The 23,999-nt window shown below is 46.5% G+C and overlaps 1 protein-coding gene across 1 annotated transcript in view; it reads right to left on the bottom strand.

Moving 5' to 3' along the window:
- The window catches only part of TAB1 (TGF-beta activated kinase 1 (MAP3K7) binding protein 1), a 340,288-nt gene extending 318,048 nt beyond the window's left edge, over positions 1-22,240 (bottom strand). The window contains exon 1 of the mRNA XM_082266654.1: positions 22,185-22,240. Within this exon, the coding sequence (XP_082122780.1) occupies positions 22,185-22,217 (33 nt within the window). The 5' untranslated portion in view covers positions 22,218-22,240. The remainder of the gene's footprint in view (positions 1-22,184) is intronic.
- Positions 22,241-23,999: the final 1,759 nt, after the last annotated feature.

Genomic DNA, 23,999 nt, shown 5'->3' with positions numbered 1-23,999 from the left:
AACAACTTTAAATCTCACTGTAGAAAACGTTGTTGTCAGGCCTTTCTCAAATGAAATATGTTTTTATGCTGATACTATTTGCCTGGCGGTAACATTTGCCCTCTGGCTTCCACTAACTCAGAACATGTACGTACTTGAAGCAGCATTAAATCCAAGAACAAAAATTTGTTATATTGCAGTTTACTAATACGTAAAGGATAAGTTTACTTTTGGAACATGTTCCAACCAATTTTCATTTTCACTTTTTTTAGGTCTTTATTAAAGTTTTGGAAGATACATGATATAACCTGTACAAATGTTCAAATGTAATCAACATTGTCAAAAAAATACCAAGGGCGGCTGTAAGCCATAGAAAACAGTAATGGTTATGATGATACAGATCAATAACTACAGTTTATATAAAAAAAAGTCTACACACTAGGGCTGCAACTAACGATTAATTTGTCTGTCGACTAATCTATCAATTATTTTTTCGCTTAGTCGACTAATCTAACGATTATTTTTATTTTTTATTTTTTTGCTTGATCTATTGTTCTTTCTTTGATTAGTTAAATAATCCTTTGAATAACTTTACAAAAAATGATACGTACAACTTCTAATATAATATTTCAATTTTTATTAAATTTTTTTCCAAAAAATACTTCAATGTGGTTGAAGTTTTTACAGTGTACAAAAATGAAGTGGCAAAAATAAAATGTAAACAACACTTTAGCATCAGGCATGAATAATGCCATTAATTCAGAACCAAAAGCATTCAAAATGCCATATAAATTCTAAAAAAGCACTGCTCAACACTGTGTGTGCAAAAATACAAGAGAGACTCATAAAGTGCCAAACACTTAACACTTTAACTTCTTTAAACTACAAGTCAGCTCTCTGCCTTCAGGTAATCTTTTGCTGTATTGGCCATTACTTTTGCACAGTGTTGAGCAGTGCTTTTGTTGGACTTGGCTCCTTTAAAACTAGGTTACTTTTAGGTACGTTTTACATTTACATATACAGTGTTATTGTTGACGAGTATTTTTTGGGTGTGTTACTTCACTTATACACAACACTTTATGGCATCATCAGGCATGAATAATTATGCCATATAAAATAAATTCTGCCTAACACTTTGCAAAAGATGCATTCTGTAGGCAATGCATTATGTGGTGGTTAAAGTAGTAAACCTTACTACTTTAACCCACATAATAATGGTCAACAAAAACACTATGATGTAAATGTAAAACATACCTAAAATCTAACATAGTTTTAAAGGAGCCAAGTCCAACAAAAAGCACCGCTCAACACTGTGCAAATTATAATGGCCAATACTGAGGAATGATTACCTGAAGGCAGCCATCTTGTAGTTTAAAGAAATCAAACATTATAAATACAACCCAAGAGTGCAACAGGTACAGGTTGGGGGCCTGTATCTATATAGCATTGCAATGGAGGAAGGTTAGCATATTGACATGCTCTGAAGTTAGGCTTGCTCTTTTTTTTAGTCACAATGTTGCCAGCAACTGAGAAAAGCCTTTCAGATGGGGTTGATGTTGCAGGCACAGACAAGTAACTCTTTGCCAGCATGGCCAAGATGGGAAACCTCCCTTCATTTTCCTTCCATCATTGTAGTGGCCAGCTCACTTTTTTTAAAATGTTCCACAAGGCACTAACTGCAATGTATGACCAGCACACCTGTGAGAAGAGATACCAGGATGCTTTTCTTCCAAAATACGCAGAGCAGCGACAACATTTGCAGCATTATCATTGACAACTGCAATTACATTGGCCATGGATATCTCAAACTTCTCAGCTGCTTTTTCCACCCAGTTAGCAATGTTTTCAGCTGTGTGGCGATCTTCAAGTGGCATAGTAGTCAGACTGTAGGATGTAAGCTTCCAGTCTTCATTAATGAAGTGGCATGCGACACCCAAGTATGCCTCTGTGGCAATACTGATCCATGAGTCTGTGGTGAGAGATATTTTGGATTTCACATCTTTGATTGACGCTTTCAATCTTTCAAAATTCTCCTCATATTTCTTCTCCATCAGCTTAGTGAAATGGGACCTGGAGGGAAGTGTGTATCCTGGGTAAAATGTGCTGATCATCTCATCTTTTACAATCATGTTGAGTATGCTATTGGCAAGTGTAATGGCCATTTGGGGTGTGCAAACAGTGACATCCTTTTTATGAAAGAAGAAATCTTGTACACAGCTTTGCCTCTTCCTGAGAAAAACAACAAACACAATAATAATAATTAATAATAATAATTAAAAACATTACCAATTTACACATTAAATCTATGAATGCTCAGCCTCAATGCTAACAATACTGTATTTCAAAGAAGGTAGTAAATCTGCATAATATTTTAAATGAACTGAATGTGATAAATAATTATGTTTTGATTACTTTGATTGATTACAATATTAATTGTGTTTTTTCTAGTAGAAAAAGCAGAAGTTTGAGATATCCATGCTTCCATGGCCAATGTTGTAATTATTGCACAATGCTGCAGTGCAGTCAGTGCAAATGTTGTTGCTCTCTGCGTATTTTGGAAGAAAAGCATGGCATCTCAGGTGTGCTGGTCAGATTATTACACTTGTCAATCATGCCCTGAGGGATTCCCAGATCAGCAAGACAGACAGGGCTGCAAAGTGCCTTGTACATTTAAAAAAAACGTGAGCTGGCCACTACAAACAAAGCCTAAAGCCCTGGCCCGGCCTGAGCAATGAACATAATTATTACTTAGCAGCTAGCATAAAATTGTAATTATTGAATGTAAATGTAATACTACTTACAAAGGTGGCTCGTCCTTTTGAGGTCGGAGAGCGCCGGGATGTTTTCTTCTGAGGTGCTCGTGCATAGCAGTTGTGCTGCCGTGGTACGCCATTTCAGTTTTGCAAAGGGAACAAAGGACCATTTTATCTGGCCTCTGTTGAAAGAATTCCTATACCCTTGATGATCGTGTTCGTGGTCTTGCCGCTTTTCGAGGTAGACTGTAACCTTCTCCCCCAGGAGCAGAAGCCGCCATTTACACGCACGCGAGTGGTGTGACATCACGTGTGACGTGTCGACGCCTTTCGCGCACGTTGACGCATTTTCGTAGTCGGCGTAATCGATTACGTTGACGCATCGTTGCAGCCCTACTACATACCCCTGTTAAAATGTCAGGTTTCTGTGATGTAAAAAAAAAATTTGACAAAGAAGTAATTTCAGAACTTTTTCCACCTTTTTTTTTTTTTTTTTTTTTAAATCAGAAACAAAGTTTATTAAAAGAAAACAAGAACTTACAGGCTTCACAAAACATACTCCCTTGCAAAAGGAGAATAGACAATCAGATAGTATAAGTAAGGCACTCCCAAAAGAATGCATCCCCAGCAAAATACAGTCAGACACCTTGTTACAGTCCCTGGGCATACCATGCAACTTCCCTCCCCCCGCACCAACAAAGGCAGGGCATAACTGTAACAGACAGTCGAGAATCAAGTCTGCGGGGGCCAAGCCCGGCTGTGCCAGCCACCCACCCTGTATTTTTTCATATCTTATCGGTACACCTCTATGTTGGTATATCATGCGTTTACAGCGCAGAGTAACCCCCATGGTGTGCACCCACATCTCCAGCGTGGGAGGGGACGGGGACGTCCAGTGCTGCAGGATAAGCTTCCGGGCCTGAAACACTGCCCTAGACATTGCCAACCGAACGTTGGCGTCTGGCGAATATTCCTCCACCATACCAAGAAGGCACGGCTTCGGATCTACCGGTACAGATAGGAGGAATGCAGCATTAACGGTCCGGACCACCGCCGTCCAGTACCTGTGGAGCTTGGGGCAACGCATAGGAGGTGAATGAGGTCCCCACAATCCCTATTACACCTGGTACACAAGGGGTCCATCCTGAGACCCATCCTATGAAGTCGGAGGGGCGTGCGGTGCACCATGAGGAGTATGTACAGTTGCGAGAGTCGTTGCGCAACGCTTAAAGAGCAGTGTCGCACCGACTCTAGAGCTTCACCCCACTGCTAGTCGGTAAGGACCCCAACATCCATCTTCAAGTGATTTTTAGCCGGGCTAGGAAATTTATCTAAATAGTCACTTAGTAGCATGGAATAGCACTCAGAAATTAACCCTTTAGTTGAGTCATAGCATTTCATCATATTGAAGACCGGAGTTGGGGACAATTCCGGGCATAGCAAAGAGGGCTGGGCCCGAACTGCATGCCTCAACTGCATATATGAAAATAACATGCCCGGGGGTAGGTTATACCTGGCTCGCATCCCTGCCTAGTCCCCCGCTCCAGATGAAATGGTACCGACTGCCTGCCCCCCTCCCGAATGACCGCCCGCAGTGCCTGGTAAAGGAGGCGAACCCACGCTATAAACGTGGGGCCAAAGCCAAATTTCTCTAACACCAGCCAGAGGTATGCCCATTCCACACTATCTAAGGCTTTGTTAGCATCGAGGGACAAGAGGGATCTAGAGCCCGCATTGTCTGCTCTAGTCTGCATATTAACATACAATCTACGGAGATTGACAGCCGTGGATTTGTTGGGCATGAACCCTGCTTGGTCGTCGTGAACAATGGTAGCGACCACCATGTTCAGACCTTGGCCAGGATTTTAATGTCGGATTGCAATAGGGAAATCGGTCTATCGGAGTTAGGGTCCAGTGGGGGTTTATCTGGCTTCAGGAGCAGAATGGATGCTGGCCTCAGACATGGATGGAGGCAAACTACCACAGCGAAGAGCTTCATTAAAGACCTGCAGCAGTCGTGGCATTAAGGTGTCAGGGAAGGTCTGGTATACCTCCATAGGTAACCCGTCGTCCCCTGGGGCCCTAAAGGTAGGAAAAGAGCTGGCCGCCTCCTGTAGCTCCTCCAGGGTAATGGGAGCATCCAATTTGGCCCTATGCGCGGCCGACAAAGCGGGGAGATCCACCCCTTGCAAGTACTCAGCCAACTCCGAAGCACCATAGGTAACTCTGGAGAAGTATAGCTCGGTATAGAAGCGAACCAACTCCGTCATAATTAGCTCTGAAGAGTTGACCAGGCTTCCCGAGGGGAGTCGTAGGGCCCCTATAGCAGGAGCCGCAGGGTGCACGTTTACAAGTTTTGCCAGGAGACGGCCAGTCTACTCCCCCTCCTCGTAAAAGGTAACTTTAGAAAAGAACCGCTTGCATTCCGCCCTGGACGAGACAAAGCTAGCCAACGCATCCTGTGCCGACAGCCATGCAGCCTTGGACGCCTCAGTGGGTCGGCCAACATACTCCTCCTTCCGGTCCCTCACCTGCGTAGTCAGGTGTGCCTCCCACTCCCGGGTAGAGGTCTTAACCTTATTAATGGTATCAATGAACACCCCCCTCCCCCCCCCCCGCAGATAGCACTTAAACGCATCGCATTGTAGTAAAATATCTGGATACATGTCATTGTCTAGAAAGAAGTGAGCCATGGCTCTAGGTTACTATCAGAGGGGAAAAGCTTCAGCCAGTACGCATTGAGATGCCAAGGGACTTTGGGCAGGGACCACCTACGTCGCAATTCAATCCAACACACCAGAGGGGAGTGGTCAGAGACACCCCGAGGGGCATACTGAATCTCAGAGACCGTCTCTAGTGATTGGGGGGTACCGACACACAAGTCTATACAAGACAAAGACCCATGTGTCTTGGAATAACAAGAGAATTGGGTTGCAACAGGGTGCCGGATCCTCCATACATCCACCCAAGACATTTCACCTAGAAAACGGGCCAGCGGGGTGCCACGAGCACCCGGCCCTATACTAGGAGGTGGGTGTCTATCCTTGGAGGGGTCCTGCACCCCATTGAAGTCCCCCAGAACATATAGCAATGCATGAGGTTTGTCTAACGTGAACTTCACCAGCTCCCTCAACACATGCAGCGAGAAGGGAGGTGGGATATATAATCTTTCCAAAAGTGCAGCGCTAAAGTAAATAAAAAATTCTGAGTATCTGTGTAATAAGTGGAAAACCACAAAAGACCACAAAAAGCATGAATAGGGTAGTGTCCAAAATACTGAGTAAAGTCCCAAACAAAAGTGCAAATGAAAATGAATCCACATGCAGGGTGTTGAGAAGAACAATCCTTTCGGTGACACCAGGGAAAAGTGGAGGATGGGGACTCCTCTGTGCACAAGTATCACAAGCAGCTTACCGGAACTCCGTGGCTACTCAATTTAATGAGACAGCCTCTCCCAGCAAGGTGTTATACCAATATTATCAGCGGATGTCAAGCCCAGGTACTCCTTAATAACTCCGTCATACATATATGGATATATGAAAAGAATAGAAGCCCATAGCGTAATCCCGTAACACATAAATTCCAATTTATTAAAAGAAAACTACTCACAATAAGAAGGTATAAAACAGGTACATAGAATGGGCTGTTCCTGGATCAGATAGCGGCGTCCCGCAGATATCCAAAGCAGCATAAAACAATGTATAAGCAGCCGGCTCCGTAAGGGGGCGTGTGGACGTTACGTCTGGAGTCGCCAACGTTTCATCATCAAAAGACGTCGTCTTGGCGTGACTCCAGACGTAACGCACACGCCTTTGTACCCCCACATCTGAGATGATTGACAACCCCGTCCGCCAATGGTTATTCAGCGCGGGACCGGAGGTTGTGTACGTCCGCCAATGGTTGTTGCACCCAAAAGCGGAAGTTGTATTGTCACATGATCTACATCAATAAGGAAGTGATGGGCTACTCTATACTCCACCTCTCTCTATGGTAACATAGTACAAACGGACCATTCTGGACTATGACATACACCAACCAATAGAGTCAGTGAACCATGCTCCTGATTTCAAGATGGGATATATACCATAGCCAGCACACAGATACGTGAATACAGGGTGCAATTGAGAAATATAAATCTACCTTCTGGGTCACACATTTGACAATTCCTGGTAATCCACAGACCTATGGACCAGGACACACACCCCCCTAGAAAATCTATAAATCTGTCGTGCCCAAGCACACCGAACACAGCCGGTCGTGTCCGCGGTGAGATGCGTCTCCTGAAGACCGATAATTGCTGGGTGATACTTGCGCAGGACAGAGTTCACCATAGCCCTTTTCAAGGGATCGCCCAACCCCCGGACATTCCATGAAACCAAAAGGTACGTTCGATATAGTCCATACTGTGCATAACCATATAGAGGGTAAGAAAAACAAAAAAGCAACCCGCAGGGGCGCAAAAGGACAGGGCACCCTGGACCACCACCTCATGAGGAATCTGTCCTCCTCTGGGAGATGCGATCAGCAAAAGATGTAGCAAAGCATGTGTGAAAAAACAGAATTTTTGTAAAATCTTACCGTAAAATTCCTTTCTCTGAGTCCTCCGACAGTCACCGCCCACTCATACAGTCTTCACCAATGGGTATTGACTTCCTCTCCACAGGAGTAGCTAGGCATAAGACTTGTTAAAAACAAGCATTTAACAGACACACCCATGGGGGCTGTCCCACTGGTCAATACCCCCCTGCAGTAAGCCATCCCAACTCAGTTTGGTAGCATAGCAGTAAGTGTACAAGAAAACCCCAAAAGAGGGGCGGGGGCGGCGACTGTCAGAGGACTCCGAGAAAGGAATTTTACGGTAAGATTTTACAAAAATTCAGTTTTCTCTTACGTCCTCCGACAGTCGCAGCCCACTTATACAGTCTTCACCAATGGGATGTCCCAAAGCAGTGTAGACATGAGGGGTGGGAGACGCAACCATATAAAAAGGCAACGCAGTACCCACATCAGAGAAAGGAACCTTACATGAACAGTAAGAGAACCTTCTAGGCAACAGAAAAGGCTATACAGGAGCAACAGCCCAGGAAAGCAAATAACCCAGGGGGAAAAAAACCCCAACAGCCAGGGACCCACAAAAAAACAAAGGTCCCCTATGGCACTGCCGCACAGAGAACTTTGCGGCCAAAGGAGGCATCAGCTGATGCCAGAACATCAACCTTATAGAATTTTGAAAAGGTGTGCACCGACGACCAAGTCGCAGCCTTGCACACCTGGGTCACCGAAGCCTGATGCCGGTAGGTCCAGGACGTACTCATCGATCTGGTAGAGTGCGCCTTAACAGGGAAGGGTGGAACCCGTTCCTTCAAAGCATAGGCATGGACAATCGTCTGTCTGATCCATTTGGCAATGGTCGCCGCAGACGCAGCCATGCCCTTCCGAGGTCCTTCAGGAAGGACAAAGAGGGAATCCGATTTCCGAAAAGATTCAGTGGACGACAGGTAAACCCTGATCGTCCTGACAACATCCAAGGAATGCAACGCAACCTCCTTGGGATGTTTAGGCTTCGCACAGAGCGAAGGCAACACAATGTCCTCATTTAGGTAAAATTCAGACACCACTTTTGGGAGAAAAGATGGGTTAGGTCGCAAGACCACCTTATCCTTATGAACCACCAGGCAAGGAGAGCGGCAAGACAACGCCGCCAACTCCGACACCCTGCGAGCCGAAGTGATCGCCACCAGAAAAGGCAACCTTCTTAGACAGCAGAGGCAACGATATCTCCCGGATGTTTTCAAAGGGAGAGCGCTGTAACACGGACAGAACCAAGTTCAAGTCCCATAAAGGTAAAGGCTCCCTCCGGGGAGGGGCCAAATGTCGCACACCTTGAATGAAGGTGCAAATTAAGGAATGAGATGCCACAGGGCGTTGAAAAAGAACAGCCAGTGCAGATACCTGGCCCTTTATCGTGGCCAGCACCAGGCGCTGGTCCACACCAGACTGGAGGAAAGCCAACACTCTCGTCACCGAGTATGAGCGAGGAGAAAACCCCCTGGACTCACACCAGGCAAAATAAGCTTTCCAGGTACGGTAATACATTTTACCAGACGAGGCTTTTCTAGCCTTGATTAAGGAAGGAATGACCTCTGGAGAGAGACCCCTGTCCCTCAGGACCTGGCGCTCAACAGCCAGGCCGTTAAAGCCAGCGACTAAAGCAGGATGGAAGATCGGTCCCTGAGACAGTAGATCTTCTCGCATGGGCAGCCGCTAAGGAAGTGCGACTGCCTGGTGAACGATGTCCGCGTACCAGGACCGGCGTGGCCAGTCCGGTGCCACCAGAATCACCAAGTTCGGTTCCGAGGCCAACCTGCGAAGGAACCTGGATAACAACTGAATCGGAGGATAGGCATACATCAGACGATACGGATGCCAAGGGACAACCAGCGCATCCGAGGTGTTCTTGCCACGAACCTTTCCACCTTGTGGTTTAGCCGAGACGCGAACAGATCCACATCCGGGGATCCCCACTTCGCATACAGCATTTGGAAGACCTCCGGGTGTAGGGCCATTCCCCCTGATCCAGGGTCTGGCGGCTCAGATAATCTGCCTGCCAATTCTCCACACCCGAAATGTGAACTGCCGAAATCGCCGGGACATGAGTCTCGGCCCAAGACAAAATGTCGGTCACCTCCCGGGCCGCCCGGGCACTCCTGGTGCCCCCTTGGTGGTTGATGTAAGCCACCGCGGTAGCATTGTCCATCTGTACCCGGTACAGGACGGCCCCGAAGTCGACCCGACCACTGGAAGAGACACAGTTTGATCGCTCTCAATTCCAAGACGTTGATCGAAAGGGAGGATTCCTCCTCCGACCAAGTGTCCTGGGCAGACAAGTTACCCAGGACTCCACCCCAGCCCGACAGGCTGGCATCCGTGGTAATCACTGTCCACAGCAACGGACGGAAGGATTTTCCTTCCGACACAGCCGGGGACTGAAGCCACCACAGAAGATCCATTCTGGTCTGGCGACTCAACGAGACACTCAGATCCAAGGACCGAGGCAGTTTGTCCCACCTGACCAGGATCTCCACTTGGAGAGACCGTGTGTGAAACTGAGCAAATGGTATCGCCTCGAAAAGCTGATGCCATGAACCCCAGGCACCGCATACAGGTCCCGAGTGACGAGGATTCGTTGTCCCTGAGGGACCTGATCTCATTCTGTAGGGTCCGGAGCTTGTCCTCCGGCAGAAACACCTTTGCTTGAGCTGAGTCCAGAACCATGCCCAAATAGGGAAGACAAACCGAAGGAGGCAAAGTCGACTTCTGAACGTTGATGGTCCAACCAAACTCCTGGATTGTCTGAACCATAGTGGACAGATCGCGCAACAGGCCCTGACTGGCACTCCATCTTAACAGGAGATCATCCAGATTTCCCAAGACCGCAATGCCCTGTGCCCTCAACAGGCCCAGAACAGGCGCTAGGCACTTTGGTAAAGACCCTTGGAGCCGAAGCGAGACCGAAAGGTAACGCTACGAACCGATAGTGGTCCTCGGCTATGGCAAACCGGAGGTACCTTTGATGACCCTCGAAAATGGTGATGTGCAGGTACGCATCCTTCAGGTCGATAGAGGCCAGGAATTCCCCTGGACTCAGGGAGGCCACCACTGAGTGGAGGGATTCCATACGGAACTTTCGAACTTGCACGAAGCAGTTCAGAGCTTTCAAGTCCAGGATCGGATGTACCTTGCCCTCCTTTCTGGGCACAGTGAACAGATTTGAGTAAAACCCCCGAAACCTGTCCCGATGAGGCACCGGGACAATAACCCCCTGGGCAAGTAGATCCTGCACCGCTTGATGCAGGTCCTGTAACCGCCCTGGGGTCAAATGAATATTTGAGGGAAAGAATCTGTCCGCCGGCCGCGAAAGGAATTTGATCTTGTATCCTGATCGAATGATTTCCTGAACCCACCTGTCCGGAATTCGGAGCAGCCAAGGTTGGAGGAAAACGCTCAAACGTCCCCCCACCGTCGTGGCCGGTCTTTTGTTTGCCCGCCCAGGGCTTTTTCTGGCCACCTTGGCCCTTGAAGGGTTTGCCCTTGTTTTGTGTCTTGAAGGCACGAAAGGACCCCTGATTGGGTCTAAAGGCGGGACCCCGCTTACCGCGAAAAGGCTTGTTCTTCGGATTCTGGGGCAGCAGAGTGCTTTTGCCCCCAGTGACTCCTTTCACCAAAGTATCTAAGGCCTCGCCAAAAAGGCGAGACCCTGCATAAGGAAAATCAGCCAACGTTTTCCGTGACGTCTGATCAGCCGACCAGCTCTTCAACCAGATCAGTCGACGGATAAGTACCGCGACACTAGACAGGCGCACGGCCAAAGGGGCCTCAATCAAGGCCGCATCGCACAAATACATGACCCCTTGATGAATTTGGTCCACCATGTCCAGCGTGGCAGGGGGGCCGAATCAGACGCGAGAGTGCGTCTAAGCACCTTAGTCCAACCCGCCACCGCCTGAGCCACCATGACAGAAGCGAAAATAGGTTTGAGCATGGAACCCGCCACCATGTAGGCATGGCGGGCCAGAGACTCCAACCTCCTGTCCGTAGGATCCCGGAACACCGGGGTATCCTCAGTGGGAACCAAAGTAGCCTTGTTTAGTACGGCCACAGTGTGATCCACCTGGGGAGCCACACACCAGCACCAATCCGTAGAGCAGCTGAAACCGTTTAGGCACCGTGAAGGGGCATTTCAAACTGCACCATTGTTCATTCACTATGTGATGAAACTCAGCGGGGCAGGGAAAAAACCTGCGCCAACTTGCGGGACCTATGTGTACCAAAGGAGGACACAATGCCCCGGAGGATTGGGCTCATCCTCCAGATGTAGTGTTTCTTTAACAGAAGAAATCAACGCATCCATAGCTGCGCGTTCTTCAGGCGACCCCGGGGGAGAATCATCTACCCCCTCCACCTCCGCCTCCCCTCAGACCCCAGCAGGTCCTGAGAAGAGCGAGACCCTGAAAAGGGCACGCCACCCACAGCAGCCATATCACCATCTGAATAAGAAGAGAAAGATATCCTAGGCCTTTTTCTAGTAGCACGTTCAGCCATCAGCACCTCCATTTTGGACAAAGTCGCCACCACAGCGGCCATATTAGGTAGAACGGGGGGTTTAGCAGAACTGGGGTCCCCCACCAAGGCTGGGGGGAATTTGCTGTCCTGAGATTCCATTGCAGAAAACACAATGTAAAAAAGGTACTGGCCCTTTAAGAGCGCTGCGGACCACGCAGCCCACTGCTATATATACTGTGTACACAGACCCCCTACAGGGACAAAACTGAGCCAGAAGGGTTAAAACAGAGTTAAAATGGAAAGGACAGTCTGCAGAGCCCCAGAGTGTTACCACACCGATCGCTGCTCCAGAGGAAAAGGAAGTGAGGTCGCCAGAGGCTGAACTATATGCTGCAGGCTAAGGGAAAATGGCTGCCCATAGGAAGTAATGGGAGGCTTCGGCAAGATGGCCACCAACATGTGCTCGGAACGATCGTTCTGCCACACACAAGATGGCGCCGGATGGCGCCAAAACCACTACATAGCAAGCTGTGGAAAAAGGCCATAGTGAAGCCAGACATGCTGCCCACACCCAAAATGGCGGACCGCGTGGTTTTTACCAGCAGTGGCCGCCGCACACAAAGTCTGCACCTCCAAACACTGAAGTGACACAGGAGAGGGGCCCCCAAACCCACACAGCGCCAGCAGAGCAATAAAAAAAGACCCCCACTGGGATCGCATCAGGGAGCCCCACAAACTCACAGACATGAGGGGACACACAGCACACAGGACTGCCACTCCCGACAGAGGCCCCACACAGAAAGTACTTACCTGTACCGGATGGCGTGGGGTGCCTCTATTAAACGGAAAGCCTCTGTCCTCAGATGACAGGGAATGCCGTCAGCCAAAACGCAGGACACTGCAGCACTGAACCGCAGATGCGTCCAGTGAGGTACAGGGATGGGTCGTTCTTAGTACCAGGGCGAACACATAGCTGAACGCTCGATGGCGGGCTGGGGATCCATCTGACCCTCTGCCCTGGAGAGCCAGGGCGGCCAGTCCGATTCCCAGCTCCGCAAAATCCATCTTCGTCCGAAGATCCGACTAAACTAAAGCTGGCAAAATAAAAGATTAGAAGGCTGAGACTGTAGCCCCAGCACAGGGAAGCCCATCTACTCCTAACGCTAGGCAGAAGACAAACTGAGTTGGGATGGCTTACTGCAGGGGGGTATTGACCAGTGGGACAGCCACCATGGGTGTGTCTATGTTAAATGCTTTTGTTTTTAACAAGTCTTATGCCTAGCTACTCCTGTGGAGAGGAAGTCAATACCCACATTCGTGAAGACTGTATGAGTGGGCGGAGACTGTAGGAGGACGTAAGAGAAAAAAGGGATAAAACAAAAAGTCCGGGGCCAAAGAGGGAAAAGTCAAAGCAAAAACAAAAAAACAGTGCCAACGTGGCAGAAGAGTCATCCACGGTTCAGTCAACTTCAAGCAACACACTAGGTGCTGCAAAGCACATGTAGATATCTCCATCGCATTCTAATTGGAACCACCCTGCCTAAATAGACAAACGGTAAAGGCCTCCGGTAAGGCAAATAAGGACGCCCCCAATAAGAGGGCATGCAGGTAAGAAGCCAAACAGACATCATGCTCCTGGTTAGCAACAGATGGAGTCCTCAGAGGTCAACCACCTCACACTGTCGCACCCGCAGGGACGGTTCGTTGACATCCAGCCATTCCGCAGCCTCTCCAGCAGTATTGAAGAAATGTGTTTGACCCCGCGCAGTAACTCGCAGGCGGGCAGGGTAAAGCATGGCATAGGGCAGTTGCACCCTCTGCAGGCGCTGTTTGACCTCCTGGAACTTGGCCCATTTCTTCTGCACCTCCGCCAAGAAGTCCGGATAGATAGGCACCTGAACTCCATTATATTTAAGTACAGCCTTTTCCCTAGCCAGCCGCAGGGCCTTTTCACGGTCCCGGTAATGCAACAGACGTGCCAGCACAGGGCGGGGCGCATTGCCAGGAATAGCCGCGTAGGAGTGCCATGGGCCCGCTCCACAGCAAATAAAGGGAAAAAGGCTTCCCTGCCAAAGGTCTCCAGGAGCCAATTCTCAATGAACTCCTTGGGGGCCCTACCCTCCACCTTCTCTGGAAGCCCCACAATTCTGATATTGTTACACCTAAGGCGATTTTCAATGCCATCTGTTTTGTCTTCAATGGCCCTGGCAAGGGATGTGGTTGCACGGGCCTCCATGATAATAGAGGGCAGTCTATGTTCCACTTCACTTATGCGCCACTCGACTGCTGTAGTGTGTTCCAGCATTTTTTGAAGGTCGTGTCGCAGCATGGAAACCTCCTCTGTGAGCCCCCCCAGCCTCTCCTTCACCATATTAACCGAGGCCGTGCATTGCTGTACCGCTGCCAGTATCTGGCCCAGGGTGGGCTGAGGGTCCCCCTCCAACACGTCCCCTTCAACCCCCGTGTCCATGCTGTCAGGGGGTGCAGCAGCAGCAGGATCAGCATCCAGGCCTGCTTCCATTTGTAGCACAGCAGCACTTTCCTCCCCCCCTCCATGGGCACAGGTCATCTGGGCATACGTGAACTTCTGTGCATAATACAGCATATCTTTGGTGACCCCCTTGCAGGCCTTGCCCGTCTTACCGCCCTGGTCCTTCCCCTTGTCTGTGGTGCGCAGCCTCCCCTTCAGCATGTTGGGCCTCCAGGGGGCGCACCTTCTTCCCGGTTTTTCCGGGTCATCATGGCTCGGAGCGGTGCAGGGATCGTATCGGGCGTATCCCCAGTAGGTGAGGAAGAGAGCTGCGGCAGGTATCGGCGGGTCAGTAACCGGAGGAAGGATCAGTTAAAGGGTAATGTGCGGGAGCTCCGTGAGGCGCGTCCGCTCACATGCCCTGCTCGGCCACGCCCCCGCTTTTTCCACCTTTAATGTGACCTATAAATTGTACAGTTGAACAACAAACTGAAATCTCCTAGGGGGGGAGGGAAGTAAAAATAAAAAATTAAAATAATATGGTTGCATAAGTGTGCACACCCCCTTAAACTAATATTTTGTTGAAGCACCTTTTGATTTTATTACAGCAATCAGTCTTTTTGGGTATGAGTCTATCAGCCCACTCTTCTTTGGAGCAACACTCCAAATCTGTCAGATTGCGAGGGCATCACCTGTGCACAGCCTTCTTCAGATCACCCCACAGATTTTCAATCAGATTCAGGTCTGGGTCCTGGCTGGGCATTCGGAACTTTAATCTTCTTCTGGTGAATCCATTCCTCTGTTGATTTGGATGTAAGCTTTGGGTCGTTGTCATGCTGAAAGATGAAGTTCCTCTTCAAGTTCAGCTTTCTAGCAGAAGCCCTAGGGTTTTGTGGCAATATGGAGTGGTATTTGGAACTGTTCGTAATTCCCTCTACCTTGACTAAGGCCCCTGTTCCAGCTGAAGAAAAACTGCCTCAAAGCATGATGCTGCCACCACCATGCTTTACTGTGGGTATGCTGTTCTTTTGGTGATGTGCAGTGTTTTTTCTGCCGCAAACATATCCTTCAGAAATATGGCCAAAAAGTTTCACATTGGTTTCATCAGACCAGAACACATTTTCCCACATGCTTTTCCAAAATTTAGCCAGGCTTGCATGTTTTTCTTCGTAAGCAAAGGCTTCCCACTCTACCCCAGACATATGAAGAATGCGGCAGATTGTTGTCACATGTAGCACACAGCCTGTAACTTGCCAGATATTCCTGAAGCTCCTTTAATGTTGCTGTAGGCCTCTTGGCAGCCTCCCTGATCAGTTGTCTTTTCATCAATTTTGAGGTGACGTCCAGTTCTTGGTAATGTCACTGTTGTGCCATATTTTTTCCACTTGATGACGGTCTTCACTGTGTTCCATGGTATATCTAATACCTTGGAAATTCTTTTGTACCCTTCTGCTGACTGATACCTTTTAACAATAAGATCCTTCTGATGCTTTGGAAGCTCACTGCGGACCATGGCTTTTGCTGTAGGATGCCACTAAGAATGTCAGGTAAGACCTACTAGAACAGCTGAACTTTATTTGGGGTTAATCAGAGACACTTTAAATGATGGCAGGTGTGACTGACTCTTAAATTAACATGAGTTTGAATGTGATTGCTTAATTCTGAACACAGCTACCTCCCCAGTTATAAGAGGGTGTGCACACTTATGCAACCACATTATTTTAGTCTTTTTATTTATACTCCCCTCCCCCCCAAAAGATTTAAGTTTGTTTTTCAAATTGAGTTGTACAGTTTATAGGTCACAGTAAATGTGTGAAAAGTTCTAAAAATTATTTATATTCATCTCATTTTTTTTTATATCACAGAAATCTGACATTTTAACATGGGGTGTTTACAGAAACAATACACATATTATGAGCTACAAGGATAAATAGGAAAGGGAAGGTGGAGGAGGCTGATCGCAGGTGCAATGCTCTGCAGGTTCCTTAGATGAAAAATAATAAATGTACATTTTTTTTTTCACCTACAAGGAAAGTACCTTTTTATATATTTTTTTCATTTTTGTCTTTTATAGGCTTTTTCCCACCTGGTGATCTGGCCAGTAATACACTTCCTCTCTTGGGGTGTTTCCACTATGGATGGAGGCACATTGAGCCACCTTTGGATGGCAACATTGTCAGGCAATTGCATCTAAGGCTCGGTTCACACTACGTCGCTCCGACTTAGGGGGCGACCTGTGAAGTCGCGTGCAGCGCGACTTCGGCGCGACTTGCACAGACTTCATAAAATGAATGTCTATGCAAGTCGCCCCGAAGTAGTACAGGACCCTTTTTCTAACTCGGAGCGACTTGTGTAGCTCCTATTAGAACGGCTCCTATACTACACAATGGGAGCGTGACGGACCGCGACTTGTCAGGCTGACAAGTCGCGGTCCAAGTCGGATCAATGTGAATGCGGTCTAACACTACCATTCCCCAGACTGACACATTTTAAGCAGCTGATTTTTTTTTCCTTTTGGGATAAAGTTTTTACCTAAATGAATAATACCTTAACAGCATCAGCAACTGTCAATGTTAAATAGTTTATCCCTGCAGCTGTTGCGGAACTACAAGTCCCATGAGGCACTGCAAGACCAACATTTACAAGCATGACTCCCACAGTCAGGGGCATGATGGGACTTTTAGTTCCACAACAGCTGGAGGGCCGCCAGTTTGACACCCCTGTGGGTGAGTCTAAAGCCTCGTACACACGTACCGATTGTTGGCCGTGAATTTTCGGCCGCCGCCCAATCGGCCGATTATCGGCTTGTTAGTATGATGCTTCCTACAACCGACTGCGACTTTTCGGCCGAACAAAATCTGGTGTGAATGCTATTAAATGTTTGTTGGCCGTCAGCAGAACGGCCAATTGATCCTCAGTCAGTACAGATTTCGGGCGACAAAAATCAGTTGAGCAAGACTGGGCATGCTCAGAGAAGAAAAAACACACGGAAAGTAGACCAGAACACGACATCACTTCTGAAGTTGGTTGTTGTTGGCCGACAAAATTTGTGTGCAGTCTAGAGCACATTTCAACCGACACAACAACACTGGACAAAAGGCAGCCGATCGGTTGGCCAACAATCGGTGCGTGTGTACGGGGCTTTACCGATACTTTGTACTGCTTGTTCTGTTAATGCGGAACTATATTTTTTCTTTCTCTCTAGTGCTGCAGTGCCCTACAGCTCCCCACCATACAGGCATGCAAAGAAACTTTAAGGACTCATACACACTGGACATTTTTGATGCTGCTCCTAGGGGTGTCAGACGTTTTTTTATTTCCTGCCCTGCAGGTTATCCTATGTTTCCATGCACACATAGGCTTTTCGCAGCGTTTAGTAGCAGGAAAAAAACAAAAAAACAAACACTGCGTCCAAGAGCTTAATGTGTGTGCTAGGCACGTTTAGCGCTTGAGCATTCATTCTTATCAATGGCCAGAATAAATTATTATTCTGGCCAATGAAATGAATTAACACTCAAGTGTTTGACGCCTGTAAAGGTGACTTAAAGCGTTACATACTTTTACAAGCGTCAGGCGTTTTTTCTGCCAATATACTGCTGCCAGGAAGTAAGGCTTTTAGGAGCGTTTACAACACATGTTGTGTGCTTGAGGCCTAATACAGGAGAGACACAGTATGTTTCTTCTGCATTAAAAATCCCACCTGTTTGCCAAATATTTTTTTCTTTAAGAGCCACTTTAAGAAAAAGTTTAAAAATAAGACTTTAAGAAGAAAACAAATGCAGCTATCAAATTGAGACCCCGTTCACACTGGGGCGACCTGTCAGGTGACCTGGTCGCCTGACAGGTCGCCGTAGGTCGCCTGCCATAGAGAAGCTGTGGACCCGTTCTAATAGGAGCGACACAAGTCGCTCCGACTTAGAAAAAGTGTCCGGAGCTTCTTTGGGGCGACCCGGAGCGACCTGCATTGACTTCAATGTTATGAATTCCATGCCGGCCACTCCGAGGTCGTGGGCAAGTCGGATCGCCCCAGTGTGAATGGGGTCTTAGAATTGGTAAACTGCAAAATATTACATATTTACTTTTGGGTTTAAATAACTTTCAGGTGCCTGCAGAAATCAGAAAATGTAAACTAGATGGGATGTCTCGTACAGTCAGCCAGATTGGCTTTTGCACATATCCTTGGTGCTATTCCTAGCACTGAGGAGCAAAAAAAAGTGAATTCATCATTTTTCTCTTGAGTTTAGACTACTTAGGGCAGCCTTGACTGGCAAACTAGTAATGATGACATTTGCTACATTGGAAGGTGTGTGAGAAAGTAGTTTTGGGAGGGCTGTGTAAAGTCACATGATGTTGAGTTTAACAGAAAAGCAAATTGTTCCAAAACTGTACCGTAACAGCTAAAGTCACAATATTTAAACATAACAGCGAACACATAAATGGAGGCTTTGTATACTTTGTATTCCAAGGATGATTGCAGTTAACATTAATTCACCGATCATCGTCCAATCCTGTCAAGTGGCTTATTGCTACTATCCCTACGAGACTATATTTCTGAGTAGTGGCTGCAAGTTAAAACAATCTGCAGTAGCTTTATCAGTGAATCACAGAATGCTCAAAGTAAATAATTTCAGTCCCAATAAAACCATTCAGGTGCTCTCTAACGGGAAAGAAAGTTATTTAGTTCATCTTTTGAAAAAAACTACCTATACAGGTAGGGGGTGTCTGTAGATAAGAACAAACTGTGCAGCTTTTACTAAAGTTGGATAATACCCTTGCTATAGGTTTTACACTCCCTGTACCATTCTCCCCCAGAGCAGGGAGCTCTCAAGCCTCCACATGTGGGATTCACTATCTTCTATGTCACAGCGTCCCTGAGAACTGATGGGACTGGGGGAAAAGTGTGCATAGAAAAGGGCTGGGAATGTCTTAGCAACATTCTAGAAAAAAGGCAGGACAGGGTGATGCCATCTCTGGGGGATTCTCATTTAGGCCTTGGGAGTTACATAAATGGCCTACACATAAAGTAAGGGCATTATTTACCCTTTTAAAACAAAGCTGCATAAGAAGTTTTTTGGGCAAAGATGAACTAACTCTTTAAAGAGCACCTTACTGGATGAGAAAGAAGTATTCAAATTGCTGCTTAGTAGACTTCATAAGGCATTGGTTTGTAAAATAGTGCAGATTTTTTTGAACTTCAGTATTTGCCAAGAGTTGTGTATATGTCTCATGACAGGGTTTTTGCTCTGTGATAGGCCATTTGAGCATAAGCACTGCAGGAGGACATGCATAATCTTCCCATACCTAATACTTACCTGTATCACTAGTGATTTCTGGTCTACGATGGCTGAAGGCTCTTTAGCACTCAGAGCAATTTCAGTTGAATTGAATGCCTGTTCCTCCACTGTGCTTACAGTATTGGCCACTATCTCAATAAAGAGAACAGCAGTAACCTAGGAGCTGGCAGGTGGAACCAGTGAGTGCAGGGTAGAAGGGGAAATCATCTGCCATATATGAAAATTATTGGGATACTAAAAAATCTTCAGCCATCACTGCTCTGCATTAAAATCAGAGGTGTTGGTGGTGGGACAAGTAGGCATTAAATTGATTCTAAAATATATAAATATTTTTTATAACCATATTATACTTACCTGCTTAATGTAATGGTTTTGCACAGAAGGTTACTGCATCCAGAAGGTTTTTTAACCGTAACACAGGAAAAGTATTAAAAGGATCGTTTAGCTGTACATCTCTTATGGATCATAGGATTGCAGTTCGTTCTGCACTCCTGTGACCCATTTTCAGCAGAGAGTGGGCTGAAGTCCTCTCTCTGCTGATGTCACAGATGTCAGTCCGGGCACAGGGTCATCACCACCACGGAGCCGGGATCTGCCAGGTGCCTGGACAGACACCGTGCTCAGCCTCTCAGCGAGCCGCTGAGAGCAAGAGCTGGCCACTCCCCGCCCCTCCACAGCTCAGTGCTCCAATGAGCAAGGAGGGGGCAGAGCAGAGAGCTGTGACTGACAGCAGCTCTCTGCTCGGGGAGCTGTCAGAACCGAGAGATCAGCGGTGTTAGATCGCTCGGTTCTCAGTGCAGAGGCAGCATCAGACCGATGCTGCATCCACCTAGGCAAGTATAAATGGGCAATAATCCCAAACCCCATATTTCTCTTTTAAGGATCAAAAAAAAAAAAAACTTTCTACCTTTAGAACAATTTCAATTTTTTTTCTTTACAGGCACCTATTTGTAGGGCCCATTTTATTGATGTCTGTTAGGGAACAACTTATTTGTTGTAGTAAAGCTCACAACACATTACAATCTCCTTTAGATCTGCCAACAAGCATGTAGTGCAACAGCCAGCCTAAATGGATACAGAATGGACCTCATTGTAGGTCCTCATATTACATTTTGGTAGATCTAAAGTTGATTGTACAAAGATTGTATGGTCAGATCCGGACATGTATAGGGAGCCAAATGAACAAAACTACCTTTTAAATAAAAAAAAAAAAAAAAAAACAGTACACTGCATACAACACACAGTATGTGCAGGACTTCAAGTCATAGTAAACCATTTAATCCTTTTTTTTTTTTTTAATTATTAAAAAAAATAAGGGTATCGATACCTACTCTGTGCAAGGATATTGCACAGAGCCTTCGCCTAAATCTTCTTCAGTCCACTTCCCCCCCACCCCAGGATTCTTCATTTCTCCTTCCTGCGGGTGCCCCTTTAGCAAGCCATGGGGCAAGAGCACTCCCGAGCCAAGCAGCATGCATCCATAGACACACACAGTGCAGCTCTTCTAACACCCAAGGAGGAGCTGAGGAGAAGATACCAGTGTGGGACCCCTCACGGACTTCAAACCATTATAGAGGAGGAAACCAAAGAGACTTTAGTTCTACTTTCAAAGTCTACTACAGCTCAAGTAGAAAAGCCTGAGTTCTGCCAGCATGGTGCAAAGTGGGCCCCTTTCCTTTACTCTCCTCTTTAAGCCAGGATAATGCTGCATAGGGGGGGGGGGGGGGGGGAGGATCCTCTAAACATATATTGAAGTAGAACTTTAGATTCAATAAAAATAAAGTTGCCAAGAATTTGCAAGCGGGCAGGATTTTTAATGCAGAAGAGGCATACTCTGTCTCTTCTGCATTAAAGTTTCTTACCTGCATGTTCACCCCTGTACACTGAGCTGCACACATACATGGGTGGGAGCGCCGTCAGCCCAGTCAATGACAACGGAGGAAGATCTGTACCCCGAAACCAACCAGACTAAGATGAAAGCGGCAGGAGGGGAGCTCTGGGATGCTGCATTGCTAGTTAGGTGAGAAACGTTCAGCTTTAATAACAGTATAGGATGGGCGGAGGGTGAAAGAGCGGTCACAGATTTTCATTTTTATTCCAATAATGTTAGGGTCCACTCACACCAGATGAGCATGCATTGATCAGCACATAGACATTGTAAAAGCAATGCACTTCAATGGAAGCAGTTCACACCAGAGCGTTGCACTGATAAAAAGTAGAACAGACTCTCCTCATTTGTTGTCGCAATACATGTAAACGCATGAACATTTGCATTTACCTGCACTCAGTACACACATTGCTGCTGTGATTGGACTCTAAGAGCCAATCGCCTGCCGCTGGCAACAGGTAGGGACACACCATGAAACTCACTTTGATACATACAAAAAATAAAATAAAGCTTCAGCCTGAGGAGTTAGTCAGTGCAAATGATAATAATAAGAATCCCATCTGCCTGAACACCCATGTCTGCTCTAATATCCTTCACAGATATACACACATATCTTAGCTATTTTCCTAGCACGACCTCCTGAATAGCCTGCGACCTTTATTTGTGCGAACCTTTTCTAAGTAAACAAGTTCTGAGCCACTATCAGCCCTTTATAAACCCCCTCCCCCCTTTCTTACTGTCTGAAGCAGACTCCTTCTCAGCGCAGCCATCTTGGACCAGAAGTGACGAGCCAGCTGATTGAAGTGAAGTCATGTGATCGCCAATTTAGCCGGTGATGTGATGCTGACATCTAGTGGACAAGTTGTGAAATAGCAGGATCCTCCAGCGCTTACGCTGACATGCAGGCTCATCTCATAAAATTAGAATATTATCAAAAAGATCATTTATTTCATTATTTAAATTCAAAAAGTGAAACTAATATATTGTATATAGATGACTTACACACAGAGTGATATATTTCAAGCATTTCTTTGTTTTAGTTTTGATAATTATGGCTTACAGCTAGTAAAAAAACAGTATTCAGTATCTCAGAAAATTGAAATATTATATAAGACCAAAAAAAAAAAAAAGATTTTTAATACAGAAATGTTGGCTTTCTGAAAGGTATGTCCAAGTACAGTATAGTATACACTCAATACTTGGTTGGGGCTCCTTTTGCATGAATTACTGCATCAATGTGGTGTGGCATGGAGGCGATCAGCCTGTGGCACTGCTGAGGTGTTATGGAAGCCTAGGTTGCTTTGATAGCGACCTTTGGCTCGTCTGCATTGTTAGATCTGGTGTCCCTCATCTTCTTCTTGACAATATCCCACAGATTCTCTATGGGGATTTAGGTCAGGAAAGTTTGCTGGCCAATCAAGCACAGTGATAGCATGATCATTAAACTACAGTATGTCTTTTTGGCAGTGTGGGCAGGTGCCAAGTCCTGCTAGAAAATGAAATCAGCATCTCCATAAAGCCGGTCAGCAGAGGGAAGTATGAAGTGCTCTAGAACTTCCTGGTAGAGGGCTGTGCTGACTTTGGACTTGATAAAACACATTGGACCAACACCAGCAGATGACATGGGTCACCAAATCATCACTAACTGTGGAAACTTCACACTGGACCTCATTCAACTTAGATTCTGTGCCTCTCCACTCTTCCTCCGGACTCTGGGACTTTGAAAGAAATACAACATTTTCCACAGTCAGTGATGATTTGGGGAGCCATGTATAATTTGGGGAGCATGCAGAGACTGGGGCGCTTTTAATTTAATTTTTTTATTGTTTATTTAATTTTTTTTTGTTTTTTTAATGACACTTTCCTTTTACATCTTTTTTCTCAATTCTTTTGCTATTAAAATTAATGTAAACATCCCTTGTAATAGGAAAAGGGCATGACAGTGAAATCTGGAGTCTACAAGTCCCCAGATCTCGCCTCTAGGAATGACTAAAATGAAAAAAAAAAATTATCTCGGATTCCCAGCCGAGGCAACAGCAGTATTTACAATTGCCGAGATCCGACGTGACGTCATAACATTGCGCCTGGCCTCTGAAGGTCATAGAGACTGCCGGGAACCATCTGGTCCGCGGTATTCTCTATGGAGAACTTCCGGCAGTGGTGGATTCCTTCTCCAGCTCACCGATCGCATGGGCGAGCAGGTAGAAGCACCTGAGCTCAACAGCGTTAAATGTTTTCACTGTGCAGGGAATCGCTTGCTGAAAAAGAAGAAGTCTAAATGATGTCTGTAGCTGCAGGCATCATTCAGATATCCCCACTCAAAGTCTGTGGCATCATATGGCGGGAAGTGGTTAAAGAACATAGTACAGAAAAATCATAGTATAAGTGTAATAATGAAAAATAATTACCATACACTGTATATATTGTGACACGTTTTAAATGAGCCATGTAAGATCAGATATTAAATGAACATTAGAATAGATTATTGGTATGCGCAGCCTCTAGCATTAGGATGTGCACTCCAAAACACAAACACACATGTGTGTATATCA

Source organism: Pelophylax lessonae, assembly GCF_965119305.1.
Source record: "Pelophylax lessonae genome assembly, chromosome: 8".
Classification (NCBI taxonomy): domain Eukaryota; kingdom Metazoa; phylum Chordata; class Amphibia; order Anura; family Ranidae; genus Pelophylax; species Pelophylax lessonae.
This window is presented reverse-complemented; position numbering and strand designations above follow the sequence as displayed.